The sequence below is a fragment of the Aristolochia californica genome, unplaced genomic scaffold (genome assembly GCF_029961685.1).
Source record: "Aristolochia californica isolate CCGP_79_NKW_82.1479 unplaced genomic scaffold, dmAriCali1.0.hap1 SCAF_9, whole genome shotgun sequence".
Classification (NCBI taxonomy): Eukaryota; Viridiplantae; Streptophyta; class Magnoliopsida; order Piperales; family Aristolochiaceae; genus Aristolochia; species Aristolochia californica.
Window position 1 is genome coordinate 10,703,921 of NW_027182290.1, and position 14,012 is coordinate 10,717,932.

The 14,012-nt window shown below is 38.0% G+C and overlaps 1 protein-coding gene across 1 annotated transcript; it reads right to left on the reverse strand.

Moving 5' to 3' along the window:
- Window positions 1–1,327: 1,327 nt before the first annotated feature.
- LOC137941519 (uncharacterized) lies at window positions 1,328–7,197 on the reverse strand. The gene is made up of 4 exons (XM_068786968.1): window positions 6,709–7,197; window positions 2,520–2,727; window positions 1,739–2,209; window positions 1,328–1,669 (listed from the first exon to the last, which is right to left on the reverse strand). Exons 1-4 carry the CDS (start codon window positions 7,133–7,135, stop codon window positions 1,582–1,584), a joined length of 1,194 nt encoding a protein of 397 aa, XP_068643069.1. The 5' UTR covers window positions 7,136–7,197; the 3' UTR covers window positions 1,328–1,581.
- Window positions 7,198–14,012: the final 6,815 nt, after the last annotated feature.

Below are 14,012 nucleotides of genomic sequence, written 5' to 3' on the forward strand. Positions count from 1 at the left end.
AGAAAGAAAAAAATTAAAATCCACAAACTTCTTTTAATGGTCCTACTCTGATACCATGTAATTTCGAATCAGAGAAAATCTTAATGGTTGTAGGTAAGCTCGATTAAAAGGCAATAATCAGACAACCAAAGAGAGAAGGAGAGAGAAAGAAGAAAGAAGAAAGAAGAAAGAAGAAAGGAGGGAAGAGAAGGAGCTCAGACCCTTAGGGTATGTTTGGAACCCCTAGAAAAGAAAAAAAATGAGAATTTGATCATTATTATTCCCAAAAATAGTTAGTGAAAATAAGATGATGATCAAATTCTCTTTTTCACTAAATATTTTTGAAAATAATAATGGTCAAAATCTTTTTTTTTTCCTTTTCTATGGTGTTCCAAACATACCCTTAGGCTCTATGGTCCCATATCCAGACCATGTACTTCATTGGTATTTATAATTTCATTTTAACAAAAATACCCATGAGGCTGCAAAACAGATATTACCTGAAATTAGAGGAAAAAAATTACAACATAGCCTATGCTCTTATGCCCATATCAGATACTAATCTTCAAACTGACTCATTTCCATGTGGGGGAAGGGGAAGGCCTCGCCCTCAAAGGTCCTACTCTCCCCTCTCACCATTCTAACATTAGCCGAGAGGAAGGAAACAATTCCCCCGATGCTCAAATTAATTAAGTTATAAAAATTTTAAAACACCCCTATATTTGATATCAACTATGAGATAATGATTTTTAAAATGCAACGGATTGAGAATTAGTTGCCATTTATCAAGGTTTTTTAAGTGTAATTTTTATAATTTTCAAGGGTTGATATTAATTAACCCTTATCGAATGATGATTATTCTCCCTTAATGTGTGTATCATAGATACCAAATTATTCTCTTTTGTTTGCAATAAAAAAAGGCGAAATCATTATTTCAGATAAATAGTTATCTTCTGTGTTGGAGGCAAGTTTTCTTTCTCGGTAATATGCATTGCATATCTAATCAGTCTTAAACTGAGGGTGTCTATCAAAGATCTAAGACAACTTGAACCCACATAGTTGTAACTAGGATGTCATATGTTGCTTCATGAACATTTTATGCTTCAATATGTTAAAATATATGGTTACCAATCTATTTCAACACTATCTTTATAAAAACCTTAGTGAACTTCAAGTAGTTGCAAACATCATTGTTAAGGGGTGGGCATTGAGTGGGGTTTCACAAAGATTTCGACTTGACTTGACCCAGAAACCTCAAAGACGAGTTTTAAGTTTCACTTCATGAGTCATGTGTTAAGGGAAGAAACCCCGCATTGGACTGAAGCATGGAGAGGTTGACGATAAGGGAACCAGTCTAACATTATATCTTTAGTTGATTCTCTCCATCTCCTTCTAAAAGTGTAGCTACAAAACAATATTGCTCAAATTAACTGCCGATAAGAGCAAAAATCAGGAACATAAGACCGCGGTGCTATCAAAGGAAAAAGCAGGTGTATTACAGGTAGCTCCAACAAACTTGGCTGTCAATCGAAACCTTTGATCTTATGAGTTAAAAACCAGGCAGCTGTCAGAAATGAGGACCACAGAGGAAGAACTTAAGTTTCAGTTATCAACTGGCAAAGCCGAACTAGATTTTCTTCCATACTTAGAGAAAGCACCTGTAAAAACGATCTTTTCTCTGATCTTCAATCTGCATAATTCACCGATAAAGTCAAATATGAGTTGAATTTGAAACACACAGGGTATTGTACAATTTTACCTTTTTGCAGACCCAGGTATCCTCAAATTCAAACCCTTCTCTGGGGCCTTACGATTTTTGTTCATGACACCATTGTTTTGCTTCGGCTTTGTGGGGGAATCAACATCTTTAGTTGCATCATTTTCCCTTCCCATCCTCAAGTTATCTCCCTTATTATTGTCAGAGATATTAAGCTTTTCAAATCCTGCTTCAATATCTTCACTGTCATGCAAAATAGGAGCATCCTTGACATTAATTAGCTCCCCTGATATCTCCAAGCTACCGTTTAATATAGCATCATCAGATTCTTCAGACGAGCTCTCTTCTTTAGAATCCCACAAGATTTCATCAGCATCAGATCTCATGTCTTTCTCATCAGCCGACTGTCCAGAATATGAATTGGGCGAGGCATTTGGTATTTCTATTGCACAGGTTATCTGCTTCTCCACCTTCCCAAATTTTATGCTTGTTCTAGAATAAGCCTCTACAAACCTAAGGAGCAGAGAGACAGGCTAAATGAAATCAGTAGAAGCATAAAAAAAGTTAAGGATGGTAAATATGGACTCACTATATTCATTTCTCATGAGACATACTTTTAGAACTTTGCCATTCAACATTCACGTGATAAATTTACCTCACCAAGCATTACTAAAAATAAGGTCACACTCAATGTTGAAACTAAATGATACTATAATATGCTATAGAGCAAATATCTAACACCGATATAATGGTAAGGATTTCTGTCGTGACCATAACGCATTAGGAATGAACCGCTTATGGTAAAGGAAACCACAGTTTTTACCTATGAGCAGCTTCTTCAGACTCGAGGTAAATGAATGCAAAGCCCCTACATATGGGATCCCGTGTTTTCTTACTACCAGAAACTGCTGGACTGATATGATTAATCCCTGGGAATCCTTTAAATGCTATCCCAAGATCTCTATGGATATTCTTTTTCTTAGGAAGGTTATCCAGTCGTACAGGAATTCCACTTAGAGCACATTCAGTGGCTGCAAATGCCCAGCACAAGATTGCAGATCAGATTCTTCAGAAGAAAATTATCAATAATGAGATAAATAGATATGAGCAAACAATTTTCCAATAACAGAATGGTATCATAGAAGAAAGCAGCTAACAGTCATTATTAAAAAGGCAGTTACTTTGCTACAATAGTAAATTTGGTTTTGGATGTTGGTTACACAGATAAGCACACCCACATGTCACCCTAACCTCCGTGACACTTGAACCCAGATCTCATGTTAAGACAACTGCTCCTCAGACTCCCACAGCTCAGTCCACACATTTGATAAATTTTAATAGCTTAAGATGGAGAGCAGAGATATGAGTATACTGTTGCTTGAATGACTTCCAAGACTTGATTAATACTCTCCATTAAATGACAGGGAAAACAAGAATCTAGGCCAACATAAAGCAAGGAGATTCTCTGTCAAAATTATTTTCACTTTGTTCATGACTGCAAACTATACAACACCTAAACAAGAACTAATCTCCTCACAGTCAAACATAGCAGAACATTTGAGGATGAGCAGATCCTGGAAAAGATTTCATACACTATAGGATATATCCATCAGTAAATAAAAGTTTATGTCAGGCACAAAGAAGCAATTTGAGAGAAGCTTTCAAGTTCATAGAAGAGGAGACCTAACTTGTAAAGATATCTTTAATAAGAACATACTCGGAATGCAAGTGTCCAACGAGAAACGATAACAATGCCCACAGTTGAAAATTTCAATTAAGGGTTTCATGCAATGTATTTACCATCAAATTCATCTCTTGCTAAATAGTACCTTCTATTTGAATAACACAGACCAAAAATACAACCAATATCATGAGTAAGTGGATCAATGCATTCAAGCTCAGAACAAATTTCAACATAGTATGACAATCCAATCCAACCACTGCTTGCCAGCACAATGAGATTTAGAAATACCATCTATAACTCATAGGTAAAGTTCTGTTTTGGAGGTATGCTATTAGGGGGCAGAATACCACTAAAGCTGGTCTATTTCTTTTACATCAGCACCCATGCAAAAGAGTAAGAGACATTGAGTACACATTTGCATGCTCACCCATCACCTACTAATATAATTACCCACCCAAACACAGACAAAAAAAGAAAGGTTCAATGACTGAGACGGTCGAAGAGTTGCTCCTTATGACATGGAACATTTTTGCTAAATGACATTCATTATGCAGTGACTTTACCGAGTAATCTCTCACCCGAAATGTACTTTACAACTGTCATCTCCCAACCTATCCAACAAATTTACATAATGTAAATGCAAATCCTAGACTACAATATTCTGAACAACCACAACAACATCGATAGTAGTAAAAGTGACAAGCTATTGTCTTTTTTGTTGGTATGATATGAGAGGAACAACCTCTTTCCTTGCTGAGTACTTGGTAGAATTTCATTTTATGCTGCAGGATCAGTTTTCAGTACTAGCTCAAATTACTAAAGACATTCACAGGTATTGGTATGTTTTAACTCCAGCTGGAATCAGGGGAGTAAGATTTGGAGAAAAGAACGGCCCATTAATAGGGGGGGGTGTTAGTCCACAGTGAACTTGAAATGAAGTTAAGATTTCAATTCATCTTAAATGAATTGATTCAACTTCAACTCATCCTTGGGTGTTAGTATAGACGAGTTCAAGTGCACTGGAAAACAAATTCCAGTGTTAGTGCCCCAAAATGAAAAATATGATAGAAACAAGAGAATGAGTAATTTTTTTATAATATACTTAAATAGAACATATACCTAAACAGATAATTAACCAAAATAAACATGGTTACTACCCTTATAAGTGGGATAATTAATTATAAAAATAGATAATTAAACCAAAATAATTGATCAAATGCTTGATTTAATAATATTTTAATTACCACTATTAAATCACTAATATAATGCAGTAATTAATAAAATAAATATAAGGAATAAATAACGCTGGTTTAATTTTTCCTAACTTTAGGAAAAAATAAATCACAGCGTCGTCTTCCTCACGGTGCCGATAATGGCAGGGGCTGGCCAGTAGGCAACAGCGACGGAGGCCCTGCAATTGCCGCCGCTCCGACTAGATGCTCTGCGACGGAGCGGCCGAGAGGGAGAAGAGAGGGAGGCAATTGCGACGGAGCGGCCGAGAGGCTCGGCTCTGCGACGGAGGCCGAGAGGGAGACGAGAGAGGGAGAAGGGAGAGGGACTACGAAGACGAGAGGAAGAAGAGAGCGGGAGAAAAAAAAAATCGGGGGAGGAAGGCCGAGAGGGAGACATGAGAGGGAGAAGGGAGAGGGACTGCAAAGACGAGAGGAAGAAGAGAGCGGGAGAAAAAAAAAATTTGGGGGAGGAAGGCTGAGAGGCAGAAGAGAGCATGACGCGTCCCGAACGATTCATGTAAATGATTCGCAAAATCGGGTTGAAACACAATTCCCCGATTTTTGCCTAAGAAGATTACCTAGCGTGATTCAAATGAAGAGGCGCTCATTCACCACTAACGGTCTAATCGAATGAACGGAGTAATGTGTAAGTAATTCATCTCTGCTTCATTTTGGACTAACCCCCCCTTAGAATGACAAAGTAATAACAACAATGGTGGTAACATAAAGTTAGATGCTAGGTTCTTCCTATAGTAGGACTTTAACATGCCTACGAGTCAAATAACAAAAATAGGTTGTTGGATTTTTGGGTTGAACCCGATTTCATCCCAAAATAACTAGCCATTATTTAGAGGCCTATTGGTTAATCAGATAACCCATTAACTTTTTTTTCACATTTTTCAATTTGTCACTTTTTCCCATTCAATACTCTCCCTCATGCCCAGGCTTACACATAACTGGCCTAAGATGTCGGCACAAATCCTCTAAGGTGGCACAAATCCTTTAATGGGGCAACTCCTTCATATGAACCTACAACACACAAACACCTACCTTATGGAGCCCAAAACACAAAGATAACTTAGAGATCACAAATTGGGCCTTAGTCCACATATACAACCTGCTCTAATACCATGTTGGTGACAGCGGCTAGCCAATACACCCAAAAGACCGATCTATTAGGTGCGGAAGGCTACCGCCTACAAGAGTGGACGGAACCACTCTGACACCCACCCCACCCATTCTTGACTGCTTCTCACAGGATTCGAACGTGGGACGTGGCGTGCCCAGCTCTGATACCATGACAACGGCTAGCCAATACACCCAAAAGACCGATCTGTTAGGTGCGGAAAGCTACCGCCTACAAGAGTGGACGGAACCACTCTGACACCCACCCTGCCCATTCTTGACCGCCTCTCACGGGATTCGAATGTGGGACGTGGCGTGCCCAACTCTGATACCATGACAGCGGCTAGCCAATACACCCAAAAGACCGATCTGTTAGGTGCGAAAAACTACCGCCTATAAGAGTGGACGGAACCACTCTTGACAGTTGGAACTTTGGGTTGAGCCGGGTTTTATAACAAAATGACTAGAGGCCTATTGCTCAACCTTATAACCTATTAACTTTTTTTCTCATTCATCATTGTGGAACTTTTTCCCACTCAACACAGGTCTTATCAGTACGTAACAGTTTTATGTCAAATTTCAAAATAAAATCAATATGATTGATTCTGTCGAACAAATAGTAGAAGTAATACCAAACTGTTTTTCAGAAGGTTTGGCTCCTTCGTTTCACTAATCTTCATAAGCAAAAATGAGCCACACTCGAAAAAATAATTTAAATTTATATTGTTCAAATAACTCAAAAGTTCAAGCAGATAATTTTATTTTCTTTAAAAATTTTAGAAAAAAAAATAGGAGAAAGAAATGAAAGGTAAAAAAAAATCACCAAATAGCATCATATAACACTACTTCAAACCATTTAAAAATAATAATTCAGAAAATTTTAAAAAATACTTCAAACGAACTTCAATTCGGGAATTCATCCAACCTCAGAAATAGAACGAGAAGAAACGAAATAAAAATAAATCTGATACCTTTTCCAATTGCTTTCTCCCTCTTCGGACTACTCACTGCGGACCCACTCTTCAATTTATTGATATTCGCAATTTGAGCTTTTTTACTCTGCTCAATCTCTTGCCAGAGTGTCTCCTCTAACGAGGTATCATAATCTTTCCCTTCGCCAAACCCCTTCGGCCTGTTCTCAAACCATCTTTTCATTTCCCTGAACGGAATCACTACCATTTCATCGTCCTCCTCCTCGTCCTCTTCGGCAACATCACTGTCATGCTCTTCAATGTACGTGCTGCTTTTTGTGCGGTTGTTGGACGCAGAAATAGAAGACCCGCCTGGCCTTCGGTTGCAGAATGGAAGATAAGGGCATGTTTGTGTCGCTGGCTTGTGGGGTTTAACCGAGAGAGCAGACGGAGAGAAGTGCAGGAAATTTGCTGTTACGGTTGCCATCTCCCTCCTCGCGCTGTCTCGGTATCCACTCTCTCTTACGGATGGACGAGTAACTTGCAAACAATCAGCGTGAGGTGATTGAAGTTTGTCGTATTAAGAAAAAGTATGACAGACGATCACGGGGAAAATTTCGGGGGTGAAAAAAGTAACATAAAAATTCTAGCCTGGCTGAAAATGAACCTAAATTGAATTTGATGAAACTAAATTAAACCTAACAAAGAAATACCTGCAAGCTTGCTTAGAATGTGGGTGTAAACGAAAGAACAAAATGGAAGCCCATGGGTTCCTGAGCGGTTCAAATTTGGCTCCGTTCGATTTGATTTATCTCGATCTCGAACCGAGTTCGACATTTGGATAAGGCTCATTTAAGTTAATGAGCTAAGCTCAATTAAACCATGGTTCGGTTCAAAAACTCGTAAGCCGGCTCGTTAACTTAACGAGCGGCCCGGAATTTGGGGAGGGAATCGGGAAGCGAAACTTCAGAAAATTGGGGATTCGGGAGCTCTGTCTAAGCAAGAGTGTCGAGCGGGAGGTCAATTGATCTTTCGCTCTAGTTCTTTCGGCGGGAATTAGGGAATAGAGATCGCCTTTCGTCACTCGTCAGGCGGTGATTTAGCTAAAATGGAGGGATTTCTTCTTCTTATTCCTCATTTTTCCTCTTCGGTTCTTTACTCTCAATCTCAGTCTCGGTCTCCCATTTTTTCCTCTTCAATTTTTTCCTCTCTGTTCTTCTTCCTCTTTGATTTCTTCCTCGCCGACGGAAGTGACGGAAAGAGGTAAGTTATTTTATTCTTAATCTTATTGGGTTTTTTTTCATCACCGACCTAACACTGGTTTTTTTTTTCATTTTTATCTTCTCTATTCCACTATTTATCTTCGATCGGACGGATGCCTCATGATGATGTTGTTTTAGGAGATCCTTCCTACTTATTTTTCAAAGGTAATCTCATTCTCCCCTACTGTTGATTTTTATGTTTTTAGTTTTTACCGTTCTATTGTGTTTTGATTTTTAATTGTTTTGTATTAATGTTATAACTCATCACCTCTGTGTGTTTCCTTCACCTTTTCAAGGGGGAATCTTTGGTGCTTTCAAAGAGCAAACCACATCGTTGAGAACCTCAGGCACAACTGGGAGGGGGAGCGGGGCGGGTGGGGGGGTGATGTGGGGTTGCATGGTGCAAGAATGCAAGTTGTGCTTTAAACTTTTAATGTAAGTGCAATCTCATCTTGTAAAGATAAGGCAATGAAGGCCAATAGTAAATTTGCACTAGTGACCCTCTATATGACTGTCTTTTCTACCCGGTTTTGTTCATTGAAAAAAAGCTTAATGGACTGTTGTGGTATTGGGGTTTGGCATTCTTCACTGACATCGCTTATAGATTTAGTCCCTGTCGCCTGAGGAGATTATCCAGAATGTAGGTGTTGCCATGGGAAATATTATGAATGACATTAATAAAATGACTTGTTGACAATATGTTGGCACTACTCCGTTGGTGAATTTTTGTGTTTGTTCTCCAGACACTCAGAGCAGGATGTAGCAGGTCATTGCTTTTGTAATTCTATTGTATCATGTATACGGCCTTTTACTGCTTTTCTGTATGATAGCGGTGAAACCCACTTAATTAAGGTATCAAAAGTGTGAGACTTCTAATTGGTAGCTTGGATGATTATTATGTTGTCATGCTTCCACATATAACTTTTACTTTTGAATTATCATCTATTACATTTTGAGTAGTGGGAAATTTGGAAAGAGAATGAACTTTGTGAAGGATATAATCCTCAATTCACCAAAGCAGCTTGCACTTGTAACATTTGGTTGCTAGCTTCATTTCCTTTTATTTCTTGTTTTAAGTTTGTCTGAACTGCCATGTACATTATGAATATTGCAGGAAAAGCTGAAGCTATCCTAGCCAGATTGCAGGCAAGTACAAAAGCAATCTCAATGATTTCAAAAGCTATAAGATCAACTGGAGGTGTTGAGGCTATACTCATTTATTCATCCTCTATCACCTGTGAAAGAATGTACTTAATATTAGCATCTATTAAATTTGTACCATTCTAGATTTAGTGGAGGAGATAGAGAGAGAAAGAAGAATAAAGTAAGAGAGAAGAAGAGAGACTTTGGGAAGCTGTCGCAGGAAAAGTGAGGAAGCATATTGACCCATAAACCCTATCACATAAGTAATAAAGAATATAATGTCACAATAATGCCCCTTTCTCTCCAATATACATACTCCAGCATAATTCTTCCATGCAAAGAATAACGTCAAATATGATACATATTTAGATAGAGAGATAGAGATATAGACACAAAGATAGAGAGATAAAGAGAAAGAGATGGTGAGAACAGGGTGATACAGAGATAGAGAACAAAGTACTGAACTACCGAGTTGGTCTTTGCTGAACTACCCTTTATTCTACCAAATTAGAGGTGAACAAATATGATATAGACAAGATTTCTCCTTTCTTTTCAAGACAACTTAGGGGGAGGTCGCAGGGAAGAGGAAGAACCTACAAAATCTTAATTTGTTTATAGAAAGTGAATGGTAAGTGTACCTAGAGAAATGATTTGGTGGGTGTTAGGAAAAAAAAACATGTCCAAAGGGGGATGCATTGGCCTTGTCAAGAGTATATGTGGAGATAGTGTTAGTTGTAATAGTCCCACATAGTTGTATATTAAGAAAAACCTTGTATTTATTACTTGGAAAATGACCTCTTAACTTAGTTAGTCAAAATCGAGATGGACTTGGCTCATATTTAACATGACATCAGAGCATTATAGTTACCTTATTGGATCCAGTTAATACCCTATTTAGAAAATTTTATGCAGGTATTTTTGTACATAGGTTATGCCCAATTTTAAGTACAGGTTATGCCCAATTTTAAGTAGAGGTCATGCCCAATTTTACCTAAAATATATGCATAATTTTATATAGAATTTATTTGACATGTATTTTTTGAAAAGTTTTAAATGTATGTTGGAGCTCGAACTCAAGACATGTATTTTTTGAAAAGTTTTAAATGTATGTTGAAGCTCGAACTAGTTTAAAATTATTGGGCTCGAGCTCAATAACAATTTTAGGTTCGAGGCTAGGCTAGGCTCGAGTTCGAGTTTGAAATATTTAAATCAACCTCGGCTCGAATATAGGCAGGTTTGGGCTCGGCTCGGCTCGATGCCACCCCTACCAACAACAGCCGAATCGCTTGCTATCTGGCTCCATTGGCAAGTGACACCCTTTTTCTCCAAAATTTTGGACTTTGTAGAATTCCAATCGCTCTACCTTCTCTCTATCAACTATGACACGATTTTCATCGGTGAGAGTATCTTATTTAAGCCAATGTCATGAAAACAAGCCAGGTCGTTGACCAATAAGGTCCAATTTTATTAAGTTTGACCTTTGATTGAATTATGATGATGTATTATTTTAAAAAATTAAAAAATTAGGGAAAGAAATTTCTTCTTTCCTCACTACAAAATTTTTAATTTTTTTGCAAATAATTTTGTAGTTTTTTTTCACCAATAAAGATGTTGTTGGCAAAAAAATTGTATAGATTTTTTTCGAGAATAGAGTGCCAAAAAAATATTGTCAATGAAAAATAAATTTCTCTCACAATAATAAAGTGTTTCTCGACATGTTTCTTATCTGATGGAAGAGGGACAAGAGTTCATATCTGATTTTCATAAAGGACCTGTATTTCTTCATCCATAACCATTTTCCACCCTGGATGTTTAAGAGCCTCCTGATAGGACTGTGGAATAGGTATGCAGGAAATAGTAGACAAAAATTGACAACAAACAGGGGATAGACGATGATGAGACACAGTTTGTTATGGGATGAGAAGTAGAGTGCATGGTGCATGATATGGGCTCTTTCCTAATTGCAATAGGACGAGTATCATATTGTGAGCCAAAATAACTGGAGAAGATGGACTACCCTCGGTAGGATCCGAAAACTCAGCATGCGTGGTGTTAGCCAGTGTTTTTGGGGGCTGAGTAGTTTTTGTAGCACAGGGCACAACCGGTCGAGGAGAACCTGGTACGGAAGATAAACCTGGAGGAGCATTATCATAATAATATGGAGAGTCTTCAAAGAATGTAATATCCCTAGACACAAGTAAATGCTGAAGAGTGGGATTATAGCAAACATAACCCTTTTGTGTACTAGAGTATCCTAAGAAGATACACTTGATAGATTTTGGATCAAGTTTACTGTGTCTTAGGGAGAAAATATGGACAAAACATTGACAGCCGACACTCTCAAGGGCAATGAAAAGGAATCATCATCATCATGTAATAATAGAGAGTAGGGAGATTTTTTTCCAAGAACGGAAGAGGGTAATTGGTTTATAAGAAAACATGCGGTAAGGATTGCATGTGGCCAATAAAAGTATGGAAATTTCATGGCATATAGTAATTCGCGAGCTACCTCAAGAATATGATGATTCTTCCGTTCGGCTACACCATTTTTTTGAGGGGTGTAGGCACATGATGTCTAAAGAATAATGCCATTTTCTTGACAAAACGAGTCAAGATCTTTGGAAGTGTATTCTTTGGCATTATCCGACTGAAGGACTTTAATTTTCTGCCCAAACTGAGTGAGTACCATTGCATGAAAAGATTTTAATATCAATGGTATTTCATAACACTCTTTAAACAAAAATCACCAAGTGGTACGAGTGAAGTCATCAATAAATGTAATAAAATATTTGACTTGAGAAATGTTGGAGACACTCAAGGGTCCCCATATATCATTATGAATTAATGAAAAAGGAGAGACACTTTTAATTTCTGGACGAGGTGAGTAAGTAGACCTTTGATGTTTACTCATTTGACATGCTTCACAATGAAGGCCCGACTTCCCTTTAGGAAAAATATGATGAAGAGGTTGGGAGGACGGATGTCCCAACCGGTTGTGCCATAACTTGGTTTTAGTATCACAGGTGGATGCAGTATTTATTTGTGGCACATCCAGGTAGTAGAGTCCCTTTTGTTCACTGCCTCCACCAATCACCCGCTTCATTTTAAGATCCTGAAACACACATGAAGTGGGTGAGAAAGTGATAGCGCAATTAAAATGTTTGGTGAGTTGACTAACCGATAAAAGATTCAAAGGGAAAGTGGGAACGAAAAGGATATCAATGAGCGGAAGTGATGATGTTACAGAAGTGGATCCTTTCCCTTGAACTTTAGTTTGTGAACTGTCAGCAATGGTAACAAATTTATGTGAAAGACACGGAGAAACTGAGTATAGTAGATGTTTGTTATTAGTAAGATGCTCAGAGGCTCCTGAGTCAATTATCCAGGATGAAAAGGAGGTAAAAATCATACCTTAAGCGGTGGTGGTAGTGGTCGGTGAAGAAGTACTTGGAGAGGACCCCATCATAGTCTTCATTTTCTGGAACAGTTCATAATCTTCATCAGTAAATTTATTCTTTGCAGTTGTTGTGGTAGACTGCTCCACTTTTGTATCACTTACCAAAGCTTGGTTAGCCTTATAACATTTTTCTCGAGCGTGGCCCAATCTACCACATATAGAGCATTTCTTCATGTGAAAACATGTGTCTCTAGTGTAGCCTTATCCCTTACAATGGGTGCATTCCTTCTCATCTGTTCGGTCAAAACCAGTTCTTCCATTTCTTCCTCTTCCTTCTCTATAAAATTTGCCTCGGCCTCGGTCTTGGTCAGATGGTGTTCCCCTATGTCCAGAGTACATAGCAGATGGTATTGCAGTAGTAGAGGGAGAAGCGCCTGGAATACGGAAAAGTGTAGCACATACAACATCAAAAGTGGAAAATGCGGAAGAGCTTAGAAGGTGAGTCTTAGCAACTTCATGATGCGATTTAATGTTAGCAAGGCATATGGCAATTATCAAGGCCTCTTTCTGTTTATCTTGGACAGAGATATCTGTAGAGGTTAGCTGGGCAAGCTTTCATTCTTGAAGAAAGCGTCAAAAGTGGGCTAAATATTCATGTATATTGTCTCCTTGTTTGGTGGTAAGCAAAATATGGCCTTTGTAAGTTGTCCGAGCTTGAATACAACTTGGCGCATGTCTTCCAAATTTGTTTAGCCGTCTCTAGGTGAATGACATTATTGGAGACATGTTCTTCCATACTGTTGATAAGCCAACTGATAACCAATGTATCCCCTTTAACTATTTGGTATAGAATATATCATTTTCATCAATATGTGGTCCACGGTTGGCGAGATGACCAACTAGGTCCTTTGTGATAAGAAATCGACGAACCGATGTGGACCGGTTCATAAAATTTGATACTCCCCCATAAGGGTACAGTGGTGATTTTGAGTATGTCACTCTTTTGACTCATATTATCTTTAGCCATAGTAGGAAAATTTATTTGTAATATAGTTCTCTAATCAAGTAATCAAAATATGACCAAGTGGAAGGCTTTACACAACTCGGTTAATGAAGATGCTTAGCATTAAAGCTAAATAATTAATGTTAATGGACAATGACTCATAAAAGGCTCAACATCATCCTTCTTTATCCAGGAATCTTGTTCCCACAGAGTTATAAAAAAAATCAATATGCACTGGTCTTGGTCAAAGTATTGTGCAAACCGAAAAAAAACTGCCTTGATAATTTCTTCTAATCAAAGATAATTCGAGATGCATATATTTTCACAATCTCTTAAGATGAAAATATGCATAAGGACCTCTCTAAACCACCTCCTAATACCAAAAACTAGTAGCATAAAATAAATACTTATCTCATGAGCTTCAATTTTGCTTCATAAGGAGTCTTCCATGAGCAGCTTTTAATCATATATTCAAAGAGCATATGGGGATCCTAAATTGGTAACTCTGATACCATGTTGAATTTAGGACCCCATGAATAACAATGAATCCATCTCATCC

Excerpts from the sequence above, each read along its gene's own strand:
- LOC137941519 (XM_068786968.1), bottom strand. The coding sequence starts at position 7,135 with ATGGCAACCGTAACAGCAAATTTCCTGCACTTCTCTCCGTCTGCTCTC. Across the intron at positions 2,728-6,708 it reads GGAGAAAGCAATTGGAAAAG|CCACTGAATGTGCTCTAAGT; the intron begins GTATCAGATTTA and ends GGGCATTTGCAG. Across the intron at positions 2,210-2,519 it reads TCTGAAGAAGCTGCTCATAG|GTTTGTAGAGGCTTATTCTA; the intron begins GTAAAAACTGTG and ends TCTGCTCCTTAG.